Genomic DNA, 25,019 nt, shown 5'->3' with positions numbered 1-25,019 from the left:
GGTGAACTTTGGCCTGATGATTTTCCTTAGCCGCAGCCAAATTTTAGCATCACAAGGTTGTGATCACTTCTAATATTAACACCGGGGAAGCTCCTTGTTTTAGCTCTGTTAATCCCAGAATGAAATTGGTTTTGCACCATGGTGTAGTCGATCTGGCTGTGATGTAGACCATTAGGTGCATGCCATGTAGATCGTCTTGATGCTTTATGTACTCCTAATGTGTTTACAAGAACCAGATTGTTATAGCTGGCAAACTCCAAAAGTCTCAATCCTCTCTCACTGGTTACTGCATTACAGAAAGGGCCACAATAATCTCGCCAATCTGCCTGGGCGTCAGTACCCACTTCAGCATTCCAATCTCCTTGTACAATCAGGATATCTTTCTTGTGTACCTTATCGATGAGGTCTTGGAGCTGATTGTAAAAATCTTCAATTTGCTCATCATCATAGTCTGTTGTAGGGGTGTAGACTTGTACCATTGTGATATTAAACGGTACTGCAGTTAGACAGATGGAAATAAGCTTGCTGGACATTGGGTGGCATCCTAATACTGAATTATTGACATCTTTATGCACAAGAAATCCTACGCCGTTGACAAGTCTGTCCTCTCCACTGTAATAGAGTACATGGCCTTCTTCCGTTAATACCTCTCCAAAGTTCTTCCATCTGACCTCAGAGATTCCTAGGAGATGCCAGGTGTATTGTTCCATTTCATACGCAAGTTCTTTCAACCTCCCTATTTATCTCAAAGTCCTTACATTTCATGTGGCTATGGTGATGTTATTTCTTCCACGGATCCTCTTTGTTGGGGTTACACCATAGTATACTAGTCGCGTCTGCCCTGGTGGGAGATGGATGGCGCAGTCAATATTAACCTGGGCTGTGATTAATCCACTATAGACATCGTTGCCTTGCTCATCATATGGTGTGTCTTGGACAAATTTCTAACCTGGTGGAACCCATCCCTCTCCAGGTAGCCTCTTTTTAGTCGCCTCTAACAACATGCAGGAGGAGCAGTGGGCCTATTCTGTCCCCGGACCTACAGGGGAAAATTTACTCTAAGCCGAAACAGGGATCAAGTGCTCTAAGGGCCTTATATAGAGCTTGTTTCCATTTATGTAATTACATTTACCTTTCTTACTTATGAAATTCACTGACCCCACCATTTCTTAGTGGTTGAAATAGGTTTTAATTTTATATAACAAAAACTGTTGTAATCTACATACTGAACATTCTTTTTAACATATGTTCTCTATTTGCTCTCGTAGAACTGCCCTAGTCTTAGCAGGCCCACTTTCGCCCATTTAAACAAAAACAAAACAAAAAAAAAAGGATAGTCTTCTGAGGATACTTTAGATTGTATCCAGCTGTTCTTAGAAAAGGAGAATTCTATCCTTTTATTATGCTCAAAACGCCACTATCTTGATATCCCAAATAGAGCTGATCCATAAAAAGATCTTAGACAAGAAATGGTCATACTTGTCTAAGGTATCTTATCCTGACCTGATACTTATCTATTCTCAAAGCCAGGACACCTGAGAACTAAGCTGAGTAAGTAAGTTGCAATTGGTACAGAATCTAATCAAGCAAAGCCTTGGGTCCCACTGAGAGGTTACACACACAGAACAGAACCTAACACTCCAATATGGCAATCCCAAATTCCATCCCCTTTGTGACGCTGCCTCTCAAAGAATCAGACAACTTTTTCTCCTTGACTATGCTGCCTGTGAAATGGGGCTACTCATGCAAAGGAAAAACCTACTGTTCTTGTATTAGACATCCTCTAAGGCAGTGGTCTCCAAACTTTTTTGATCACGCACCCCTATCAGTAAAAAAATTTTGCGCACGCACCCCCTGCCATGCCAGCTCTACCATCTTTGCCGAATCCCACCTGAACTTCCTATCGAGGAAGAAGAGTATCTCTGGATCAGACTAACTAATCTAGTGAGGAGGGCTTTAAACTAGGCTCAACAAGGGCAGGAAACAAAAGCCCACAGATAAGTCAAAAACATGGAGACCTGGGAGAAGGGTTGGAATCTGGGGGGGGAGAGAGTATGGCCAATTATATCAGAGACAAGGCAAAAGCGAGAGAGAGAACATAGAGGGGAAATCAAATCAGTATGTTAGATGTCTGTATACTAATGCACAAAGTACGGGGAATAAACAGGAAGAACTAGAAATGACAGTTGGCACCACAGAAACTTGGTGGGATAACACATGACTGGAATATTGGTATAGAAGCATACTGTTTGTTCAGGAAGGACAAGCAGGGAAAAAAGGGAGACGGTATTCCCTTGTATACCAAAAATGTATACACTTAAACTGAGGTTGAGATGGAAATAGGAGATAGACTCGTTGAAAATCTCTGGATAACGATAAAAGGGTAAAAACAAGGGTGATGTCATGGTACGGGTTTACTACAGACCATTTTTGATTTCAGAAGGTGGAGAAATTAACTAGCGGAGAAACTGTTCTAGATTTAATTTTGACAAATAGGGAGGAACTGGTTGAGAATTTGAAAGTGGAAGGCAGCTTGGGTGAAAGAGATCATGAAATAATTGAGTTCATGATTCTAAGGAATGGTAGGAGGGAAAACAGCACAATAAAGATAATGGGTTTTAAAGAAGGCAGACTTTAGCAAACTCAGGCAGTTGATAGGCAAGATCCCATAGGAACCTAGCCTGAGGGGGGAAACAGCTCAAGAAACATTAATACGGGCAAAATAGCCACCGATCCCAACACGTAGTAAACATCGGAAGTATGGTAAGAGACCGCCCTGGCTTAACCAGGAGATCTTCAATGATCTGAAACTAAAAAGAGTCCTACAAAAAATGGAAACTAGGTCAAATTACAAAGGATGAATATAAACAAACACCACAAGCCAAGACACAAAATGAGATTAAACTAGAGACGAAGAGTAACAAGAAAACATTCTACAAATACATTAAAAGCAAGAGGAAGACGAAGAACAGGGTAGGCCCCTTAGCCAATGAGGGGGAAAAGACAACAACATAAAATGCGGAAATTGCTAAAGTGTTGAATGACTTTTTTTATTCAGTTTTCACCAAAAGCTTTAGTAGCAATCGGACATCTAACATCAAGACCACCAAAGAAAACGAGGTAGGATCTGATGCTAAAATACATCAACAACAAGTTAAAAATTACTTAGACAATTATCAGAGGGGTAGCTGTGTTAGTCTGGATCTGTAAAAAGCAACGAAGCGTCCTGTGGCACCTTATAGACTAACAAATGTATTGGAGCATAAGCTTTCGTGGGTGAATACCCACTTTGTCAGATGCATGTGTCTGACGAAGTGGGTATTCACCCACAAAAGCTTACGCTCCAATACATTTGTTAGTCTATAAGGTGCCACAGGACTCTTTGTTGCTTTAGACAATTATATGTCTTAAAGTGAGAAGGTCCTCGTGAAATACATCCTAGCTTACTAAAGGAGCTGACTGAGATATCTGAGCCATTAATGATTATCTTTGAAAACTCACGGAAAATGAAAAAGGGCAAATATAGTGCCAAACTATAAAAAAAGGGAATAAGGACAACCTGGGGAATTATAGATCAGTCATCTTAACTTCAGTACCCGGAAAAATAATGGAGCAAATAATCAAGCAATCAATTTGCCAACGCCTAAAACAATAAGGCGATAAGTAACCATCATGGATTTTTCAAGAACAAATCATGTCAAACCAATCAAATAGCTTTCTTTGATAGGATAATAAGCATTGTTTTTGGAGAGGGGTAAAGCGGTAGATGTGATATATCTCCACTTCAGACACTGTCTCACGTGACCTGCTCATAAACAAATTAGGGAAATAGAGCCTAGATGGAGCTACTATAAGGCAGGTGTATACCTGGTTGGAAAACTATTCCAAATGGTTCACAATCAAGCTGGAAGGACATGTGGATTGGTCCTGGATCAAGTATTGTTTAATATCTTCATTAATGATTTAGATAATGGCATAAAGAGTACATTTATAAAGTTTGCCAACGATACCAACCTAGAAGGGGTTCCAAGTGCTTTGGAGGATATGATTAAAATTCAAAGTGATCTGGACAAACTGGATAAATGGTCTGAAAGAAATAGGATGAAATTCAATAAGGACAAACGCAAAAGTACTCCTCTTAGGAAGGAACAACCAGTTTCACAAGCACAAAATGGGGAATGACTGGCTACGAAGGAGTATTGCGGAAAGAGATCAGAGGGTTATAGTGGATCACAAGCTAAGTAAGAGTCAACAGTAGAACACTGTTGCAAAAAAAAAAAAAAAAAGTGAACTTAATTCTGGTAAGTATTAGCAGGAACATTGTAAGTCAGACACAAGTAGTAATTCTTCCACTCTACTCCATGCTGATAAGGCCTCAGCTGGAGTATTGTGTCCAGTTCTGGGTGCCACATTTCAGGAAAGATATGAAAAAAATTGAGAAAATCTAGAGGAAAGCAATAAAAGTGACTACAGGTCTAGAAAACAAGACCTATCAGGGAAAATTGAAAAAACTGAGTTTGATTAGTCTGGAGAAAGATTAAGGATGGACATGATAATATTTTACGTACTTGAAAGCTTGTGTCACAATGAGGATGGTGAAAAATTCTTCTCTTTAACCTCTGAGGATAGGACAAGAAGCAATGGGCTTATATTCCAGCAGGGGAGGTTTAGGTTGAAGATTAGGAAAAAATTCCTAACCATCAGGGTGGTTAAGCACTGGAACAAATCGCCCAGGAAGGTTGTAGAATCTCCATCATTGGAGGTTTTTAAAAACGGGTTAGACAAACACCTGTCAGGAATGGTCTAGTTATTAATTAGTCCTGACTTGAGTGCAGGGGACTGGACTAGATGACCTATTGAGGTCCCTTCAGTCCTACACTTCTATGATCCTACTACTACAAACTGATGTTAATCCTGTAGCTCAAGTGGTAGAAGAATCTGCAGTGCTGAAGATCCAGGCCCCAACACCACATGATGGGGAGCATTAGTGTTACACATAACAGAATTGGCTTTAACTTTACTTTTATTCCTTTTTTTAAAGAGCTACGTAAATTTCAAGAGAACGGTTATTTACTCTACAGCAAACTTATAGAAAGCCACTTACAGATCAATCAAGTCTACTAACCTTCCATTTGTAAAACTTTACAGATTGAACTCCTTTAATCTATCACTGTAAGGCATGTTTTACAATCCTTGAATCATTCTCCTTGCTCCTGAATTGTGGACACCAAAATTGTACACAGTATTCCAGCAGCGGTTACACCTGAGTCAAATATAGGGGTAATGTAGCCTTTCTACTTCCATTCAATCTTCCCCGTTTATACATCAGAGGACCACACTAGCCCCTTTGGTCACAGCTCATGTTCAGCTGATCCATGCACCATCACAACTAAGTCATCCATAGAGTCCTCCCAACTGACATTCTATGGCCTCCTTTGCTAGGACCTCTTTTCTCTTTGTGGTTCAGAGGGTCTGTGCTGAGAGTAGTAATAAGGGGTCATCTGTCTGAATAAAGTCTGAGGTCTGGTTTGTTTTCTCCTTGGTACCCGTGGCATGTAGTGCACCACAGATCAAAAAGTGGCTCACAAATCTTATGAAATGCTGGTCTTGATCAGTATTGGAATTAAACAGGTCACAACCTTCAAATGAGAGGCCTGCAGTTGTGATCTGTACTTCTTCCAGTATCCATGAAGACTGTAACCTAGAAGCCCTGCGCATGACAACAGCTGTGACCCTAGAGCTCTCTGCAGTGTCTGAAGCATCAAATACCATCTGCAAAGTAGCATGACCCATGAACTGACCTTTCTGTTATAAATGGACCTCAGTTTCTTCCAGTTGTCCTGAGAAAGCTTTTCTATACAACTTGATACATAATCCCAATTTAAGTAACTATGTTTATCTATCTAAAAGGCCCTGGCATTTAGCAGTAAACATTTCCAAGCTAGCTGAAGAATAAATTTTTCCTCCCAATAGATCAGGGACGGGCAAACTACAGCTCTGAAGCCGCATCCAGCCCTTCAGATGTTTTAATCCAGCCCTCAAACTTCCACCAAGGAACAGGGTCTGGGGCTTGCCACGCTCCAAGCAGCTCCCACAAGCAGCAGCATGTCGTCCCTCCAGCCCCTGTGCGTAGCGGCAGGCAGGGGGCTCTGCACGCTGCTCCTGCCCCAAGCACCGCCCCCGCAGCTCACATTGGCCAGGAATTGCAGCCAACGGGAGCTGCAGGGGCGGCGCCTGCGGATGCCACAGCCCGCAGACCCGTGTGCCCGCGCCTCCATGTAGGAGCCGGACGGAGGACATGCCGCTGCTTCAAGAGCTGCTTGAGATAAGCGCTGCCCGGATCCTGCACCTCGACCCCCCCTTATGCCCCAACCCCCAGCCTCAGCCCTGATTCCCCTCCTGCCCTCTGAACCCCTCGGTCCCAGCCCAGAGCACGCTCCTGCATCCCTAACTACTCATGCCCAGCCCCACCCCAGAGCCCACACTCCCAGCGGAGCCCTCACCCCCTCCCGCATCCCAACCCCCAGTTTCATGAGCATTAATGGCCCACCATACAATTTCCATACCCAGATGTGGGCCTTGGGCCAAAAAGTTTGCCCACCCCTGCAATAGATAGTCCTTTCAGCTTGTGGTGTCCATTTTGGTGGCCCTTACTGTCTAGATCACTCAAACAGCAGCTACCACCAAGGATCCTGGGATAGGATGCATTTAGAAGTACTGAAAGCCAGATGAGGGTACTGTTTGCTTTTACCTGGTTTACAAGCTATCCAGATTGCACTATAAAAGTGAACTGTAGTTTTCATTATTTACTGTTTGTCTCATCTGCAAATTGGTAAGTTATGATTGTGTGTCTTCTTCCAGGTCACTGATAAAAAAAAAAAAAAAAAAAAAAAAAAATATCGCACAGGGCTAAAATCCTATAAGAAACATCACCACTTGATGATGATTCCCGGTTTGCCTATATATCTTGCTACATATTCTTCATTCAATTAGGGACAAAAAAAAAGAGAGACACTTTCATTCATACATTGACAATGACCTTCAAGTGAACAGACATTAGTCATGGTGTAATTCTCTAAATCAAAAACATTTAAAATTCACCACCAAGTATTAAACAGTGATATGGGATTCTTACCATCATTTTTTCAAAAAGTGCTAGGATTTCTCGCTCTGACAAGGGTTTGGGGATGAACTCATCCACATCTGCAGGAGGTGATGACCAATCAATAGAGGAATGTGATTGTTTCAGCTGCAATAAAGGAGGTCTTTCTTTTCTACTGCCTGGAATCCTTATGCTGGCAAATCTATCCAACTGCAAACAAAAAACAGTGAACGTATATCACCAGTTGTCATTCATATTATATTCAACCACAATAGTTTTCACACTTAACTTTTTAAAAAAGTTAAGTGTCCGACATGTTTGACCAACAGCTAGCCTTTACAATTTGATTTTTAACGTTTTTATGATGAGAACTATTCTAGTCATCTTTAGACTTTTTTTTTGAATCAGCTGCTCCAATACAATGTATACTTTAAAGTTTGCATCGATAGGTATCTTTTTTGTTTTTATTACCTGGGACAAAGGGAATAAGGGACATCAGTTCAGAGATTTATTTAGCACATGGACCTTTTATCTTGTATGCCCAAATATTATTTGACCAAACCTCACCAATATATCCCAGTAAAAAATATAAAGTTAACTCTTACCAAGTGAGTAACCTTGAGTTTAAAATCTTCTATGTAGTAACTGACAGAAAATGAGAGTGTATTCATGCAAAGTCAATGCACTAGATGGAAGCCCATCACCACCACCACCCACCACTGGGAGGGAGACTGCAAAGATTCTTACCAGGCCACTGCCCCTGTACTCAGATCGGTGGTCAATACTCTATATCAGCCTCCGGTTAGGGGCTGCCAGATTAAAATTTAAGGTGCTGCTGGCTCCTAGAGAAAAAAGGTATTTGCCCCTTCACCCATCCAGATGCAGGGGATGTCTCTGCTACTATCTATTTTCTCCAGCAGCCTCCTGATTGCTTCAAGAGGGTAGGTGTTGCTTTAAGGTCCCCCTCCCCAGAGTAGCCAATGCCTTCATTATAGCAGAACAAGCACCCCACAAATGAAACATAGGTAGGTCTTGGCAGTTTCACAGCTGCTCAGAGCTCTGAATTGGATCAAGTAACTAGCCAGGCAATTTGTAAATTTTCTATGTGTTGCTGCCATGGAAAGCGAGTTATACTTAGCTTACATTTGCAAGATTACCTTCACAATCAAAGTAGCTAGAAAAAGGGGTATTTTTAAAAAAATAAGTTATGTAAAAATTAGTTGTTTGCTCCACACACACACACACGTGTTTGAGGCCCAGCCCTTCTCCTGGGTAGTTAGAGGGCTCTCAAACTGTGGTGCACGAGCACAAAGACTTATAACAGTTGTCCAGAAGCACGCTGAGACACCAAAAGCATACCAAATGTGAGTCAGTACATAACACGTCTACTGGGGGCGGGGGGGGGGGAAGAGGGAGAGAGAATAGAAAAAAAGCAAACATTTAGGCCATGTCTATATTAGCGAACTTACAGTGTCACAGCTGTACCAATGCAGCTGCGCTGCTGTAAAAAAAATCACTCGTTTAGCCGCTGTATGCTGACAGAAGAGAGCTCTCCCATCAACATAATAAAACCACATAAACAAACGGCGGTAGCCATGACGGCAAGAGAAGCTCTCCCACTGACATAGCGCTGTGCACATAATCACTTATGCCAGCACAATTTATGTCGATCAGGGACATGGTTTTTTTCACACCCCTAAGTGACTTAAGTTTTGCCAGCAAAAGTGGTAGTACATACATGGCCTTAATCCTAAAAGTACAATAGCAGTAAATAATAGCGGTTAGCTCACCCAGCTCTTATTGTTCAGAGATCTCAAAGTACTTTATAGAGCTGGGTAAGAATTGTGCATAGTACCCCAAAATTGTGCTCCCAAAATTGATGCAAATACATGTTAAGTTACTTGTCCAAGGAATAAAAGATGGAGCAAGAACACAACATTCCTGACCTCTACCCACAGCACTATTGTAAAACCAATATTTTTTGTGTATGTTTTAATTTAATAACTCTTCGGGATTGTCAAATAGGCTTAAATGGAATTTAATCAAATATCAGCCAGATTAGTACAACACTATACAAAATACAGATACATTCCCACCCTTGGTGTAAGGTGAAGAGCTAGCCTCTCCCCGCCTCCTCTGTATCTGGTTGGATGCTGGCAATTTTATAATCCCCAACCTAATTTGTCAAGTTCCCTGTTTTTTATAATCCCGGTTCCTTGTTGAAGAAAAAGTTGCTTTTCCGTGATTAATTTCACCATGTGTCCTTTTGGCATTTTTGTTTTACCTAATTACTTATGAATTTCTTTTTTGGCATCTTTAGGGTTACATGATTGATAAACTAAGAGGAATTCTAATCCAGTTACTATTACTGACATCTGTGACAGCCAGCAGTTCTTACTGAGTTAGCAAACATCTTTCAATGGATTCTTATTTTACCCATTACAGAAAACATCTGCAACAAATACCTCTTATCAAAGAACATAAATAAATATTAGGTACCCCTTATCAATCATCCAGTTTTGTTTATACCATACTTTTGCTGTATAAGGGGTCTTCCCTAGACATCTATTTTCCCATAGACTTGAGACCAGCCATAATAAAGTAAAGCCCAATATTCAGTCACATGAAATTCTTGAATATGGGTCACATGTTAAAAACCAACATTTTGGTCTTAGAGTTCAAACATACCCTTTGCTAACAACAAAGACTTTGGAAGAACAATTAATATATGAATGAGTTTAACGTACAAAAATAAAAAGAGGACTAAAAGGAAGAATTAGTAGGGGAAGCAAAAGTGGATGGGAACCTGGGAGGCAGTGACCATGAGATGGTCGAGTTCAGGATCCTTACACAAGGAAGAAAGGAGAGCAGCAGAATACGGACCCTGGACTTCAGAAAAGCAGACTTTGACTCCCTCAGGGAACAGATGGGCAGGATCCCCTGGGAGAATAACATGAAGGGCAAAGGGGTCCAGGAGAGCTGGCTGTATTTTAAAGAATCCTTATTGCGGTTGCAGGAACAAACCATCCCGATGTGTAGAAAGAATAGTAAATATGACAGGCGACCAGCTTGGCTAAACAGTGAAATCCTTGCTGATCTTAAACACAAAAAAGAAGCTTACAAGAAGTGGAAGATTGGACAAATGACCAGGGAGGAGTATAAAAATATTGCTCAGGCATGCAGGAGTGCAATCAGGAAGGCCAAATCCCACTTGGAGTTGCAGTTAGCAAGAGATGTTAAGAGTAACAAGAAGAGTTTCTTCAGGTATGTTAGCAACAAGAAAAAAATCAAGGAAAGTGTGGGCCCCTTACTGAATGAGGGAGGCAATTTAGTGACCGAGGATGTGGAAAAAGCTAATGTACTCAATGATTTTTTTGCCTCTGTCTTCACGAACAAGGTCAGCACCCAGATTGCCGCACTGGGCAGTACAGTATGGGGAGAAGGTGACCAGCCCTCTGTGGAGAAAGAAGTGGTTCGGGACTATTTAGAAAAACAACGTGCACAAGTCCATGGGGCCGGATGCGCTGCATCCGAGGGTGCTAAAGGAGTTGGCGGGTGAGATTGCAGAGCCATTAGCTATTATTTTTGAAAACTCATGGCGATCGGGGGAGGTCCCAGATGACTGGAAAAAGGTTAATGTAGTGCCCATCTTTAAAAACGGGAAGAAGGAGGATCCGGGGAACTACAGGCCAGTCAGCCTCACCTCAGTCCCTGGAAAAATCATGGAGCAGGTCCTCAAGGAATCAATTATGAAACATTTAGAGGAGAGGAAAGTGATCAGGAACAGTCAGCATGGATTCACGAAGGGGAAGTCGTGCCTGACTAACCTAATTGCCTTCTATGATGAGATAACTGGCTCTGTGGATGAGGGGAAAGCAGTGGATGTGTTATTCCTTGACTTTAGCAAAGCTTTTGATACGGTCTCCCACAGTATTCTTGCCGCCAAGTTAAAGAAGTATGGGCTGGATGAACGGACTGTAAGGTGGATAGAAAGCTGGCTAGATCGTCGGGCTCAACGGGTAGTGATCAATGGCTCCATGTCTAGTTGGCAGCTCGTTTCAAGCGGAGTGCCCCAAGGGTCGGTCCTGGGGCCGGTTTTGTTTAATATCTTTATTAATGATCTGGAGGATGGTGTGGACTGCACTCTCAGCAAGTTTGCAGATGACACTAAACTAGGAGGCGTGGTAGATACACTAGAGGGTAGGGATCGGATACAGAGGGACCTAGACAAATTAGAGGATTGGGCCAAAAAAAACTTGATGAGGTTCAACAAGGACAAGTGCAGAGTCCTGCACTTAGGACGGAAGAATCCCATGCACTGCTACAGACTAGGGACCGAATGGCTAGGTTGCAGTTCTGCAGAAAAGGACCTAGGGGTCACAGTGGACGAGAAGCTGGATATGAGTCAACAGTGTGCTCTTGTTGCCAAGAAGGCTAACGGCATTTTGGGCTGTATAAGTAGGGGCATTGCCAGCAGATCGAGGAACGTGATCGTTCCCCTTTATTCGACATTGGTGAGGCCTCATCTGGAATACTGTGTCCAGTTTTGGGCCCCACACTACAAGAAGGATGTGGAAAAATTGGAAAGAGTCCAACGGAGGGCAACAAAAATGATTAGGGGTCTGGAGCACATGACTTACGAGGAGAGGCTGAGGGAACTGGGATTGTTTAGTCTCCAGAAGAGAAGAATGAGGGGGGATTTGATAGCAGCCTTCAACTACCTGAAGGGGGGTTCCAAATGGATGGAGCTCGGCTGTTCTCAGTGGTGGCAGATGACAGAACAAGGAGCAATGGTCTCAAGTTGCAGTGGGGGAGGTCCAGGTTGGGTATTAGGAAAAACTATTTCACTAGGAGGGTGGTGAAACACTGGAATGCGTTACCTAGGGAGGTGGTGGAGTCTCCTTCCTTGGAGGTTTTTAAGGCCCGGCTTGACAAAGCCCTGGCTGGGATGATTTAGTTGGGAATTGGTCCTGCTTTGAGCAGGGGGTTGGACTAGATGACCTCTTGAGGTCCCTTCCAACCCTGATATTCTATGATTCTATGACTAATATTAAACTAACAACTGCAAAAACTTATTGAAAAAGCTGGGTTTTTTTTTAATAGACTCTTATTTGCTTCTTATGAAGGAAATTACAATTCATAACAGACATGATTTTGATGTTCTAGAACTCTTCCTAATAAGATGCCACTTTTTTTTTATTTAATATTTAAAACAACATTAAAAAAAAAAGTTACAATTTAAGCTTGTTAGGATACTTCACAGTATTAATGTTGCCATTCTAAAAATACTGCACTATTGTCTATTAAAGCGACTTAGTAAATTTCTTCTCTGTACTTACTGCATAAAAGATAGCGTTCATTAAAACATAAGAAAGTCAATAGCTTGGTATTGTTAAGAATTGCTTCAAGAGTTTATTTCCATTTCTTGTGTGCTCAGTCCCTGCATAAGGGCCTGAGCTCTGAACTGTTAATTGTGTGCTCAGTCCCTGCATAAGGGCCTGAGCTCTGAACTGTTAATTGTGTGCTCAGTCCCTGCATAGGGGCCTGAGCTCTGAACTGCTAATTGTGTGCTCAGTCCCTGCATAAGGGCCTGAGCTCTGAACTGTTAATTGTGTGCTCAGTCCCTGCATAGGGGCCTGAGCTCTGAACTGCTAATTGTGTGCTCAGTCCCTGCATAGGGGCCTGAGCCCTGAACTGTCAATTGTGTGCCTAGCCCCTACCCAAAGGTCGGGGCCCTAACTGTTATTCGCTTTGTAGCGGGGCGGCCTGACTTTCAGGCGCCCCAGGAAGGGACGAGCCCCACCCCGGACCTACTACAGTGTGTATATATGCATTACAGAAAAAAAAATGGTTTCTTGTCTTAACTGTAGTTTGAGAAGTTTTGTCCACACAGATCCCACACTAGATGTGTGTGCGCGCCTCATGCATGTGATATCAGATTCTTTTTAGCCAGCAGCAACCGTTGGAGAAGACAAAGTCTGTGGTGGCCCAATTGCCTCCCAGTTCCTTCACAATGGTAAAGGACTCCACATTAGTGTATGGTGGGCAGGCTGTGGGATCCATGCGGACAAAACCTCTCTAACCAGTTACTTTATACTAAATCATTTTTTCTTTGAATACTTATGCACACAGATCCCACTTTAGGTAACAGGCAAGCAGTTCTTTGTCTTCAATAGTGGGGAGAAGTCTAAATGACTATAAAAGACTCCACTGCCAAATTGTGCATTAGATTTAGAAGCTGTCAAGAGAATAATAATGTAAAAACATATCTATCAAATTCCAAGTAGCAGCTCTACAGATATCTAAAATAACTACAGATATGTATCTCAGAAAGACAGAGGAGGCTGCCTTGAACTCTTGTAGAATGCCATCTGACACCCATTTTTAAGATTCTCTGTTGAAAGCTTTTCCCCTAAATTTATCCCCAAAAGGTACCAACAGTATTGATGATTGAGACACATCCAGGATGAATCACTACTACCTACTTACAGAGTAAGCGAGTCTTGACTGTGTCCACCAGGGTAAAACTCTCCCTGAACTACCTACTGCAGGCAACACAAGCACTCCACTCCAGGGTGTCATAAGCCCCACTCTTCCCCAGGGCAGGCTAGCAATTTACACTCCTCACTTTGTTATACTCGAGCGCCCAGTCCCTTGTCTTCTGGACACCCGCAATGTATTCTGATCCACGGACTACATGGATGCAGTACACCTCGTTCAACACTTTCCTTAGCACAAGGCACTTAGACATATTTATAAGAAGAACTGAAGTTTAACATAGCTTGAGCTAAAGATTCAAATAAAAAGAAGTTTAAGGATTTGTAAACATAAAATTGCAGGTAAAAGCATAACAATTTATAGTCTGTACTTATTAACAAGTTATCTTCCTGTATAATAAGGTTTTTCTCACCCGTCAGTTCATGTAGTGCTTGTCCAATCCAGAGAGCTGGGATCCACTTTTCATGACACTGATGTTGGCAGATCTCCTCCATAAGGGAGAATATTTTGTGCTATTTTTCCTTCTCTTATACGACCCCAGACTTTTGTCTCATGTCATGATCAGCTGTTTCATTAACTTCAGCTTTGTCTTAAGTTTGTTCTTAAGTAGAGATCACACATGACCATCCCCACCCTTCAATGAAGTATCAAGAAACTAATCAGATACAGATGTAGTATGCCTGCCTGGCAATGTCATCTTGTCTGGTAATGCCTGTGTCACAGGATTGGCAGAAGAGTTTTGTCTTATTGAGGTAATACAAGATAACTTTTGTCCAGCTTGTCCTCGTCCATCCCGCCACGAATGCAAGTCGACACCACACCATTCCGTTTTATTGCAAGCAGGTTCTTTCATTTCTGGTCACAGAATTTTGTCATGGGATTGGCCCAGCACATTTTCTGTCTGCCCTGCGGTCGCTTGTGGTCTCTGGGGATCTAGTCACAGATGCGGTTGTCCACCTATTGTCTTGCTTGCAAACTACATAACCCGCCCATCTCCGTTTTGCGTCATAAATCACCTGCATTACATCCGTCACTTCTGTATGCCTTCTGATCTCCTCATTCGGTGTGTGATCATGGAGCAATATCTTACACATTTGCCTTTCCATTGCTCTCTGGATGACAGCGAATTTTTCTTCCTTTGCTTTTGTCATTGACCAGCTTTCCACCCTGTATATCATTGCTGGCAGAACAGTGGGGTTAAATAGTTCTTTCCTTTTCTTCTTTTTGTCTCCATTACAGACATCTTTATTTTGTTGAAACTTTCCCACCACGCCTTTCTCCAAAGCATCCTTGGTTTTGGCTCTGAGTGTTATCGTCTCTATACCAGTACTTGAACCGGAACAAGGTTTGGAATATGACCTGTTGGTCAATCTTTCCCATGAAGCAAATAAATAAGTTTATCTGAGTTTTGTAAAATTGGCCTCTTTCCAATACACTGCAGCTTATCTTTCTCCTTGTAGTATTGCACTGTTGGCAAAGAGGTACTTCCTGCAACAAAGGCAGATGACCAGATCCGAGAAACATTGTTTCCTCCACGAGGTCAAGGCTATCAGAAAAAACCTTGAACCTCTCCTTTGAGACTTTTGTAAAGTTTCTGGACGCTGTGGCAACAGTGAGGGGAAAAAAAATCAGGGCATGAACTTTCATTCTCATAAGTGATAACCTCATTGGATTGTGCCTTTTAACTTCTACAAATTGCCCCTTGGAGGAAAGACTACAGATTCCAGTATACATCTGTATCCCTAAATATATTCTAGATCAATAGATGTATACTAGATCAGGTTACTATCAACTTCCTGATTTATGACAAACATACTCCTGCTGATTTTCTTAAATGGGGATATTCATTAGTTAAAGAAAGGGGTACACTTGTAGCCCTTTCCTGTCAAGAGATACTACAAAGGTCACTTGTTCTTTCATAGAAACCCTCCACAGGTTGTTACTATCCTAAAGGGATAGTATCCTAAAGGGCCAAGATGTGCATTGGAAAAGTATTCCACTACAGGCAAAGCACACAAGCCTTCTGTCGGATTATTTTACCGAGATGTGCAGGTAAGCTTCCTTCAGATCAGTAGAAAAATCTGCTTGAGATATTGCAGCGCAAGTGGTGGTGTGATAATCTGGCCTACAAATTTACCCTTACAGTAAACAACTGTAAAAAGTGAGTGAATGTTCATAACGAGTCACAATTCCCATCAACATTTTATTGTTGAAGACAATATTTGCATGGAGGGGAGAGAGGCGGGAAGAGGAGGATAGAAAGACTGAATTCTGGGAGGTGGGGAATAGAAAAACTGAATTAGTCCAAACAAAAAGGCTTGCTGATCTAATTCAAGAACTATGTTAAGATCATACCAGGTGAACAACAGTGTGAGACCAGAAAAATATCAATGAACCAAAATTGGTGCATCAGAAGTTAAGCCTAATTGGTGGACAAAATTATGAGGGGAAGGGCCATTACACCCCATCATTTTTTTTTTAAAAGAGACCCCAAAAAAACAACTAGGTGCAGTGGAAGCTGGCCAGAAAAAACACTGACTGACAAGGGGGAAGCTAGCTACCATAATGCTGGCTAAAGAAGGGGAAGGAGCAAGCTTCATAAATTATGGCTGCCACACCCACCAGCTCCTGGGATACCAGGCCTTCTTCATTCTAATCCTGAAAGACAGAGCCAGAGGACATCACCACCGACAGCAGCTCTGGTGAAATCCCAACCACCACCTGGGATGTGACACTCTCACACTCTGCTGCATGTTCTTTTCCTTCCCCACCTTATTTCTTCTCTTTTTCTATTTCCCTCCTTTTTCCTATAGTCTAATAAGAATCTAATTTAGTCAGCCAAGACACTCCCGTAAACCCTGTGACCAAAAAGAGGCAGCTAAATCTAACGCCTTACACAATCTGATGCTGTTATGAGTTTGCCATGTGCTGTGCCTATGTTTCTCCAGCAATGTGGTTTCAAGTGAGAGTCAACATCAGACAGAAGCGTCATTTTCTATGTTCATTGTTCTTTTCTTTCCCCTTTTTGTGGGTGTTCATCTTGTTGTGTCTTCTAGGAAAGAAATTTGGACTTGAAAAACAAACAGCTCCACCCAGTCTTAACTAATTTCTCTTGCCCAAAAGAATAGCTACTCTCTAAGATACAATCAAACATGGAGGAGTTTCCTTCTAAAGACTCTCTGCAACTAGAGAAAGAGAACAAGGGATGTAGTTAAAGTGAAAGCCTCATTTAATACTTTCCATTTCAAAATGTTTTAAATTGGTTTTTTGTTTGGTTTTGTTTTTTTAAAGATTTAATATTAATCTCTACTGGTGCAGATGCATTTCAGTTGGGAGGGTAAGAGGAAGGAGTTACATTTTAGTAATACACAAACCAAGTAGTGTAGACGCAGTGCTCTTTATCAGTATCACATCAACGTGGAAAACCTTTAGTGAGATGACATACCATATGATCAATCAAGAATAGATGTTTTACCTTACTTGACAGCAACTAATCAGGTGTGATAGAAAAATGAAGATGGAATTCTTGAGAAAAACAGTTACCTATGTTTTCTTAACCGTTGTTCTTAGAGATGTGTTGCTCATGTCCATTTCATTCTAAGTGTGTGTGTGTCCACGTGCACAGTTGGAGATTTTCACCTTAGCAGTATCCATAATGTCAGCTGTAGCTCCCCCTTAAGTGCTGCCATGCTCATGCGTTGGTATATTAGGTACTGCTGACCCTCGCCCTCTCATTACCTTCTTGCCGGCAGCTCCGACAGAGGGGTAGAGGGCGGGTAATAGAAGGGACATAAGGAACACCTCTCGAACAGCAACAGTTACGAAAAGGTAGTTAACAGTTTTTTCTTCTAATGCTTGCTCACGTCAATTCCATTTTAGGTGACTAACAAGCAGTATGCTCGGAGGTGGGTTCAGAGTTCACAGTCTAGCGGCTTGCAGTACTGCTCTACCGAAGCCAGCATCATTCCGGAACTGCTGGGTAAGTGCATAATGGGATGTGAACATGTGAACAGATGAAGAAATGGCCGCCCTACAGATGTCCTGGATAGGCACTTGGGCTAGAAAAGCTGCTGAGGCAGCTTGCGCCCTGATTGGGCAGTTACAATCATCGAAGGTGGCACCTAGGCCAGATCGCAGCAGCAGCAGCGAATGCAGGCAGTGATCCAAGAAGAAATTCTTTGAGCAGACACTGGATGACCTGTCATCGTGTCACCCACAGCAATGAACAATTGTGTCGACTTGTGGAATGGCTTGGTCCTTTCAATGTAAAAAAGCTAGCGCTTTCCTGACATCTAGGGAATGCAATCTACACTCCCCCTCCAACTTATGCAACTTTGCAAAAAAAAAAAAAAAGGGCAGGAAAGTACATGTACTCGCCCATATGAAACTGTGAGACCACCTTAGGCAGGAAAACCGGGTGCAGCCGTAACGGGACCTTATCTTTGTAGAAGACCGTATAGGGTGGCGGACGGATGTTGTTGTTAGTTCCAATATGACCTTCCAGGACAGGAGGAGGAGAGAGCAGGAAACCAGAGACTTGAAGGGGGTGTTCCGTAAGCCATAACAGCACAAGATTCAGGTTCCATGGGGGAACGGGGTCCCTGACATGAGGGTAAACACACTCGAGGCCTTTGAGGAAACTAGCAGTCATGTTCTGGGAGAAAACTGACCTACCCTTGAGCGGCGGACGGAAGACCGAAATAACAGCCAAGTGGACCTTGATAGATGAAAGGGACAGGCTTTGGAGCTTGAGATACAGAAGGTAGTCCAGGATCAACTGCAGCGAGGCTCGCTCAGGTCGGATACCCTTATCTGAGGTCCAACAAGCAAACCGCTTCCATTTGGCCAAGTAGGTCGCTCTGGTAGAGGGCGTTTTGCTGCACAACAGGACCTGCTGGACAGCAGCCGAGCACTCCTGCTCCTCCGCATTTAACCATGTGGTAGCCACACAGTCAGGTGCAGCACCACCAGGTTCAGATGCAGAAGATTACCATGGTTTGGGGACAGCAGATCCAGCCAGAGCGGCAGCCGCAATGGAACAGCCACCGAGAGGTTCAGCAGTGTGCCGGACCAGTGCTGGTGCAGTCAAGCCACCACTATGAGGACCACCTTCGCCCTGCCCTGCTTGATTTTCATGAGAAGGCTGTGAATCAGCGGCACTCGAAGGAAGGCATATAACAGGAGCAGAAAAGCATCTGACTGGGGGCCAGTGTCCATCCCCTGAATCAAGCAGAAAACATGGCATGTTCTGCCTAGACGCAAACAAGTCTGTGATTGGTTAGAGCCCCCCCCCCCCCCCCCATCCAGGATGTCACCTGATGTGCTGGGGTCCCACTCAGCTCTCCAGCCCTGCCAGCCTGGGTTTCCCTTGCACTGCATTGCTGTGCCAGGCTCTCAAGCCCCTTTCCAGCACACACCCAGGCAAGACCACACTCAGCAGACACAGACTGCAGTAAGATCTGTGTGAGAGGATTCACCGAGCACTCATGTGCACACCCACAGTGGAGAAGTAAACCCCAGATAATGTTGTCTTGTGCTGTATAGAAAGATCTTCACAGCGCAAGCTCATAAAAATTCGCCCTCTCCCTCAATGTGAAGAAAGATATGCACAACTTCTTACCCCCGCCCAAGATATGAGTTACACAATCTGGATTAGTTAATAAACGTATTTCTTGTTTATAACATATAAAAGGTGGATTAAGTGATTATAAGGGATAGTAAACAGAACAAAGATTACCAACCAAATAAAATAAAACATGCATACTAAACTTAAGATCTTAAAAAGAGACTGGTTTCAAGAAGTAATTTTTCCACTCTAAATGTTGAATTAGGCGGAATGCAGAGTTTCTGTATCTTAGAGTTCCAGCTATTTCTTTTTACAGATTAGACTCCTCTCTCTCAGTCTGGACTCAGCCCTTGCCTTTCCCACTGCTCAATTCTTTTGTCTCTTCAGGTACTTTCAGCAGTCTTTCTTCTTGGGCAGGAAGGCAACGGAGAAGAGTCCTGTTTGCCTTACTCCCAAACCTTAAATAAGATTTACATAAGGCGGGAAGCTTGTGTTTCCCAGTCTTGACCTTCCCCTCCTTTTAGTGGAAAATTACTTGAAGTCCCAGAAGTTGTTTAGTACCAGGGGACAGGACCACCTGACCCAGTAGTGTCACAGCTACATCCCAGGACACCTCTCATGAAGGAGAGTGTGTGACGAAGTATACCTACACCGCACCAGCCCCGAAAAGGTTAACTGTGCTTTGCAGGCTGAGGAAGCCCCTCCCCTCAGACTCTGCTGGACATGCTCAGCCTGGAGGCAGAGTATAAAAGGAAGCAGCCCAGCTTAGTCTAGGGACGCTGCTGAAGGGAGAGGACACAGACTGCAGGCTTTCCCCAGGGAACAGCTGCAGACCCTGACCCCAGGAGCAAGGACAAAGAGGCCCAGACGGACTCCAGACTGCCTGACTGGCCTCGGGAAGAGACCATGCCGGCGGGAGCTAGGCCATTAGAGAACCCCAGAGACCCGAGGGAACCATGGAGCTTCACCAAGGGAGAAAAGGGGAGGAAGCAGCCCAGGGGACTTAGAATCTTCTCCAGTGAATGAAAGGGGGAGCTGGTCAGAGTGTTTCGGGAGGATCCCCGCTGAGTAGGTGGTGAGCACCGCCACTATCGCCAGGGCCCTGGGTTAGGATTCGGAGGAGCAGGGAGGGCCCGAGTCCCCGTCCCCGGACGCTACTCCCTACCCCCAAATAGCACCCCACTCCCCCAACAGGCCAATAGGCCACACAATCCCACAGGGGTAGGCCACCCTATTGACTCTGGCCATTAGGCCACGCTACCCTGAGTGAAAGGCCCGCTTACTGACTCCGGCTATTGGGCCACACTGCCCTGAGAGAAAGGGCCGCTTACTGACTCCGGCCACTAGGCCCGTACTACTACGTTTGCAGTCAGGGTAACCAACATAGGACCTGACACACTGCTATTCAGTTATTCTTCCCTTCTAAAAAATATATATCTTAGTTATGCCATATCCATGTCATAAGCATATTTCCATAAAGCATATGGGGTATAATGTCACAAGGTCCACTTGGAGTTCCCCACCTCTGGAAGATGAAGCTGACTGCTTCCAGATGGAAGAACCACTTGTGGCGAGACAAGGTGGTCCAGCTGAGGTGATCTGCCAAAGCGTTCCTAGCCCGGGGGAGATGTGCAGCTACAAGATGGATGCCGTGTTGTACACAGAAGTTCCAGAGCCTGTGGGCTTCCTAGCAAAGGGCAGACAACCTGGCCCCCCCTTGCTTGTTGATATAGAACGTAGCTGTTGTATGGGGATGGAACCGAGAAGGGAACCCCCTCCAACACCAATACAGGATTCTGCCACCATGTGAGTGACAACAGTACGTGGTCTGGGACCCTGACCACACGGTCCACGCCATGTCTGTTGGGGGTGTAAACCGATGCCAGCCTCACCTGCAGGGGAAATGGGGAAGAGCCGTGCGTGCCGGACCACGTAAATGCAGGCCATCATGTGGCCCAACAATCATAGGCACGCGTGAGTGGTGGTCAGAGGGTGGACTTGCATGCATGAGATCAGGTCCGCCATGGCTCAGAACTGAACCTCAGGAAAGAAGACTCTGGCCAGAGTAAAGTTGAGGACCGCGCCAATGAATTCTATGCGTTGTACTGGAATTAAGGTCAATTTTTTTCTCATTTATCAACAGCCCCAGGTCATGACAGGTGGAGCAAACCAGATCAAGATGCCACCGCTCCTGATCCCAGGACCAGCTCTTTATTAGCCAGTCATCGAGTACAGATAAATTTGTACCCCTCAGTGCATCAGGTAAGCGGCCACTGGCACTATGCACATTGTAAACACTCCCAGGGCTGACGAGAGACCAAGGGGCAGCGCCTTGAATTGAAAAGGGCGGTGGCCCAACACAAAATGGAGGAAACGCCTGTGCCCCAGGTAAATGGAAATATGGAAGCTGTGTCCTTCAAGTTGAGGACAGGATACAAGTCTCCTGGATCCAGGGAGGAAATAATAGAGGCCAAAGAGACCATACGAAACTAACTTCTTGAGAGACTTGAGGCAATGCAGGTCTAGAATGGGTCTGAGACCCTCTTTTGCAATTAGGAAAGTGGGAATAGAACTCTTTCCCCTTCAAGTCTGGAGGGACCTCCTCTATCGCCCCCAGGCGTAGGAGGTTCTCAACTTACTGAACGAAGAGTTGTTCAAGAGAAGGGCCCCTAAAGAGGGACAGGAGAGGGTCGGTGACAAATTGCAGGGTGTAGCCTGAAGATATTATGTTGAGCACCCAACAGTCTAAGGTCAGCCGGGACCAGACCAACCGGAAGGGGTGCAGGCGGTTCTGGAAAGAGCGGGGGGATGGATCCCTGGAAGTGACTGGGGTGCCATCCTTGGGAGCATCCTCAAAACACTGCTTCTGGCTTCCTTGGTTCCTGGAAGAACCAGGCTGGGCAGAGGAAAGAAAGGTTAACGCCATTTACATCCTTTGTCTGGGTCCTTTCTGCAGGAGCTGGACCAGGGGCACCCCAGGACCTCAATAGAGGTGGAACAGCTGTCTAGCCTGCTGAGGGGCGTGAAGGCCCACGAAACAGAGTGTCATGTGAGTTTTTAAGCCTGTGGAGCCATGCGTCAGCCAGCTCCCAAAAGAGCCCTGCTCCCTCAAATGGAAGAGTAGTCTGCATCTCCTGGGACAGCCCAGAGCACTGTAACCAGAAGCTACACCTCATGAACACCGCAGAGGTGACTACCCTTGCTGCCAAGTCCTTAGTGTCCCAGGCCATCTGGAGGGCGCCTCTTGCCACTACTTCGTTCTTTTCCACCAAGGTGGTGAATTCCTAGGCTCAGTCCTGTGGGAGGCCCTCCTTGAACTTGCTGATGGAGTCCCACAGGTTCAAGTTGTACCTGCCTACCAGGGCCTGATGGTTAGACACCAGAAATTGCAGGCTGGCTGTCGAATAAATTTTCCTGCCATAAAGTCCAGCCTCTTAGCATCTATTTTTTGTTGTGCCACTCGCCTGGCCCTTTCATTGACAGCAGACACAACCAGGGATCCCACTGGAGGGTGGGTAACAGGTACTCAAATCTCTTTGCGGGGATATAGTACTTCTCTTTCACCTTCTTGGAGGTAGGCAGAATAGAAGAGGGGGTCTTCCACACAGACTTGGCAATTTTGAGGACCCCTGGGTGGACAGGCAACATGACCCATGCCAGGGTGAAGGAAGGTATGACATTCAAGAGGTTGGACTCCTCTGCTAGCTCCTCAACCTTCAAGTTCAGGTTGGGAGCCACCCTTCTGAGCAGGGCCTAGTGCTCCTTGAAGTCGTCCAGGGGGAGGCACTGCTAGTTTGCGAGGGGCCCACCACTGCTTTGTCCAAATACAACTGCACAGAAGGGGGAGGGGCAGCTTCCCCTTGCTTGTCCGGGGATGGTTCCTTGGGCATCGGGGCCCATTCTGTTGCTCCCATGTCGCATTCGGCACCATGCTCCAACTCTGGTGCCAGCTGTGCCGGGGGCAGCTTGTCCACTGTGGCCTCGAAGGAACAGTGGGAGTACAGGATTGGCATTACAGGTACACCCACAGGTTCAAGTACTGCCACTGAGTGGGTCATTGCCCCTGCCTCCACGCCGGTCTCGATTCAAGTTTTATAGATGAGGGGCTGAACTCCCCTTCAGGCTCGGACCATTGCCCTTCCGGTGACCAGGGCAGAGCCGTAGATGCCTGAGACTGCCATGATGATGGGGAACGGACGCCTGCAGTCCGGAGATGCTCCGTTGCTTTAGGGGGGTGGTCCCATAACCGGCTCGTCCATAGATACCGGGGCCTTGGCCAGCTCTGTCACCTGGCTTGGTGTCCGAAGTGCCTGTCGGCCTACTTGCTCTTTGGCCACCAGGACCGCTTCAAGCCCTGCTTGTCCCAGGAGTCAGAGGTGGGTCCCTGACTGGACTAGGGCTCTAACTGCAGCAGTACCCCCAACAGCTCCGGAGCGGGCACATGGCCTGACAGGTCTTTTGCCCAAACCCCACTTTTTCTGTAGTGCTGGTGGGCCCATCAACTTCGACAGCTTCTTAAGCACCGAGGTGCGGGAACGGTGACAGATGGATTCCGGTGCCAATGGTGCACTGCGCGCCAGTGCTGAGGTGCCGGGCGTGGAGTCCGATCGAGAAGGCTCTGAGGTAGTACAAAGCGCAGCCTCCATGAGGAGGGCCCTCAAGCGGATATCCCGCTTCTTCTGAGTTCAAGGGCAAACATTTTTACAGATCCTGCACTTATTGTTTCTGTGGGACTCCCCCAAACACTCTAAACAGCTCTCCTGGGGTCACTAATGGGCATTGGCTGGTTGCACGATGAACATGGCTTAAAGCCTGGGGAACGGGGCAGGCCCCAGTCCGAAGCAAAGTCCCAGCCAGAACTCTAACTCCTAAATTACTACTCTAATAGTTAACTTAAATGTCTAACTCAGTACCTATCAACTAACAACAAAGACAACAAAACAATGGACTGTAATAACTGCTAACGCTCTTGCGATGGCGCTCCAACCAACGCATAAGCGTGGCACTCAAGCGGGCACTACAGCCGACCCTACAGCTACCGCTATGGCAAACGTCTCCGATGACTGTGCACGTGGGCTCGCACACACCTAGAATGGAATTGATGGGAGCAAGCACTCGAAGAACAACTCTGGAGCATAAGGTCAAGTGCAGCCATTTCCAGAATGTATATAATATCTTGCATCCTGAACCTTGCTTCAGGCATTAATAGAAGGAACTATCAATCCTCATTTGCTATCTTTTCAGGGACCACAAAGAACCCAGAGAAAATCCCTGAATGATGTTCTGAGCAGCTTTAGTCCCAGGTCCACCATATGAACTTTTTTTTTTATTTTTTAAATACAAGTTTGCCAGCACACAAAAAAGAGAGTCTCTTAAAATTCTGTAAGAGTACTCTTTTCATATGACATTTGTTAGAGTGGAAGCAATTTGAGATAGAAAGTATTTAGCTTCCCCACTAAACTGGAAAGTTTACATTATCTTGTGTCAGATATCTATATTGGCATCTGCTCTGCAAAGTTGCAAAAACATTTTCTCCATCGTTATAGTTGGTGGACAAACTGGCTGGAAAGACTGCTTGTTAAATGTATTCTGAGAAATTCTGAAAGCTTATCTGTAATTCCTCACAAGGATGTTTTTCATTCCACAGAGAAGAAATTTGTTTAGTTCGAATGAATCTCAGAGTCTTCCAAGGGATGACCCAGATAACTTAATCCTATTGAAAGCATCTTGAAAGTAACCTCCTTATGCAATACTTATGCCAACTGAAAAGGTTAAGTGCTAGTAACTGATCTGGACCAAAAAAGGCAGCTTTAGCCAATTACACAAGACACTAATTTGTAGCCAATTTGTGGG

The 25,019-nt window shown here is 44.7% G+C and overlaps 1 protein-coding gene across 3 annotated transcripts in view; it reads right to left on the bottom strand.

Annotated features, from left to right (window-relative positions):
• Positions 1-25,019, bottom strand: part of DIAPH3 (diaphanous related formin 3) — a 502,952-nt gene that overhangs the window by 456,155 nt on the left and 21,778 nt on the right. For all 3 annotated transcript variants that reach the window (XM_065581159.1, XM_065581157.1, XM_065581158.1), the window contains one exon: positions 7,136-7,312. In XM_065581159.1, the coding sequence (XP_065437231.1) occupies positions 7,136-7,312 (177 nt within the window). The remainder of the gene's footprint in view (positions 1-7,135; positions 7,313-25,019) is intronic.

The sequence above is a fragment of the Chrysemys picta genome, chromosome 1 (assembly GCF_011386835.1).
Source record: "Chrysemys picta bellii isolate R12L10 chromosome 1, ASM1138683v2, whole genome shotgun sequence".
NCBI lineage: Eukaryota > Metazoa > Chordata > Testudines > Emydidae > Chrysemys > Chrysemys picta.
This window is presented reverse-complemented; position numbering and strand designations above follow the sequence as displayed.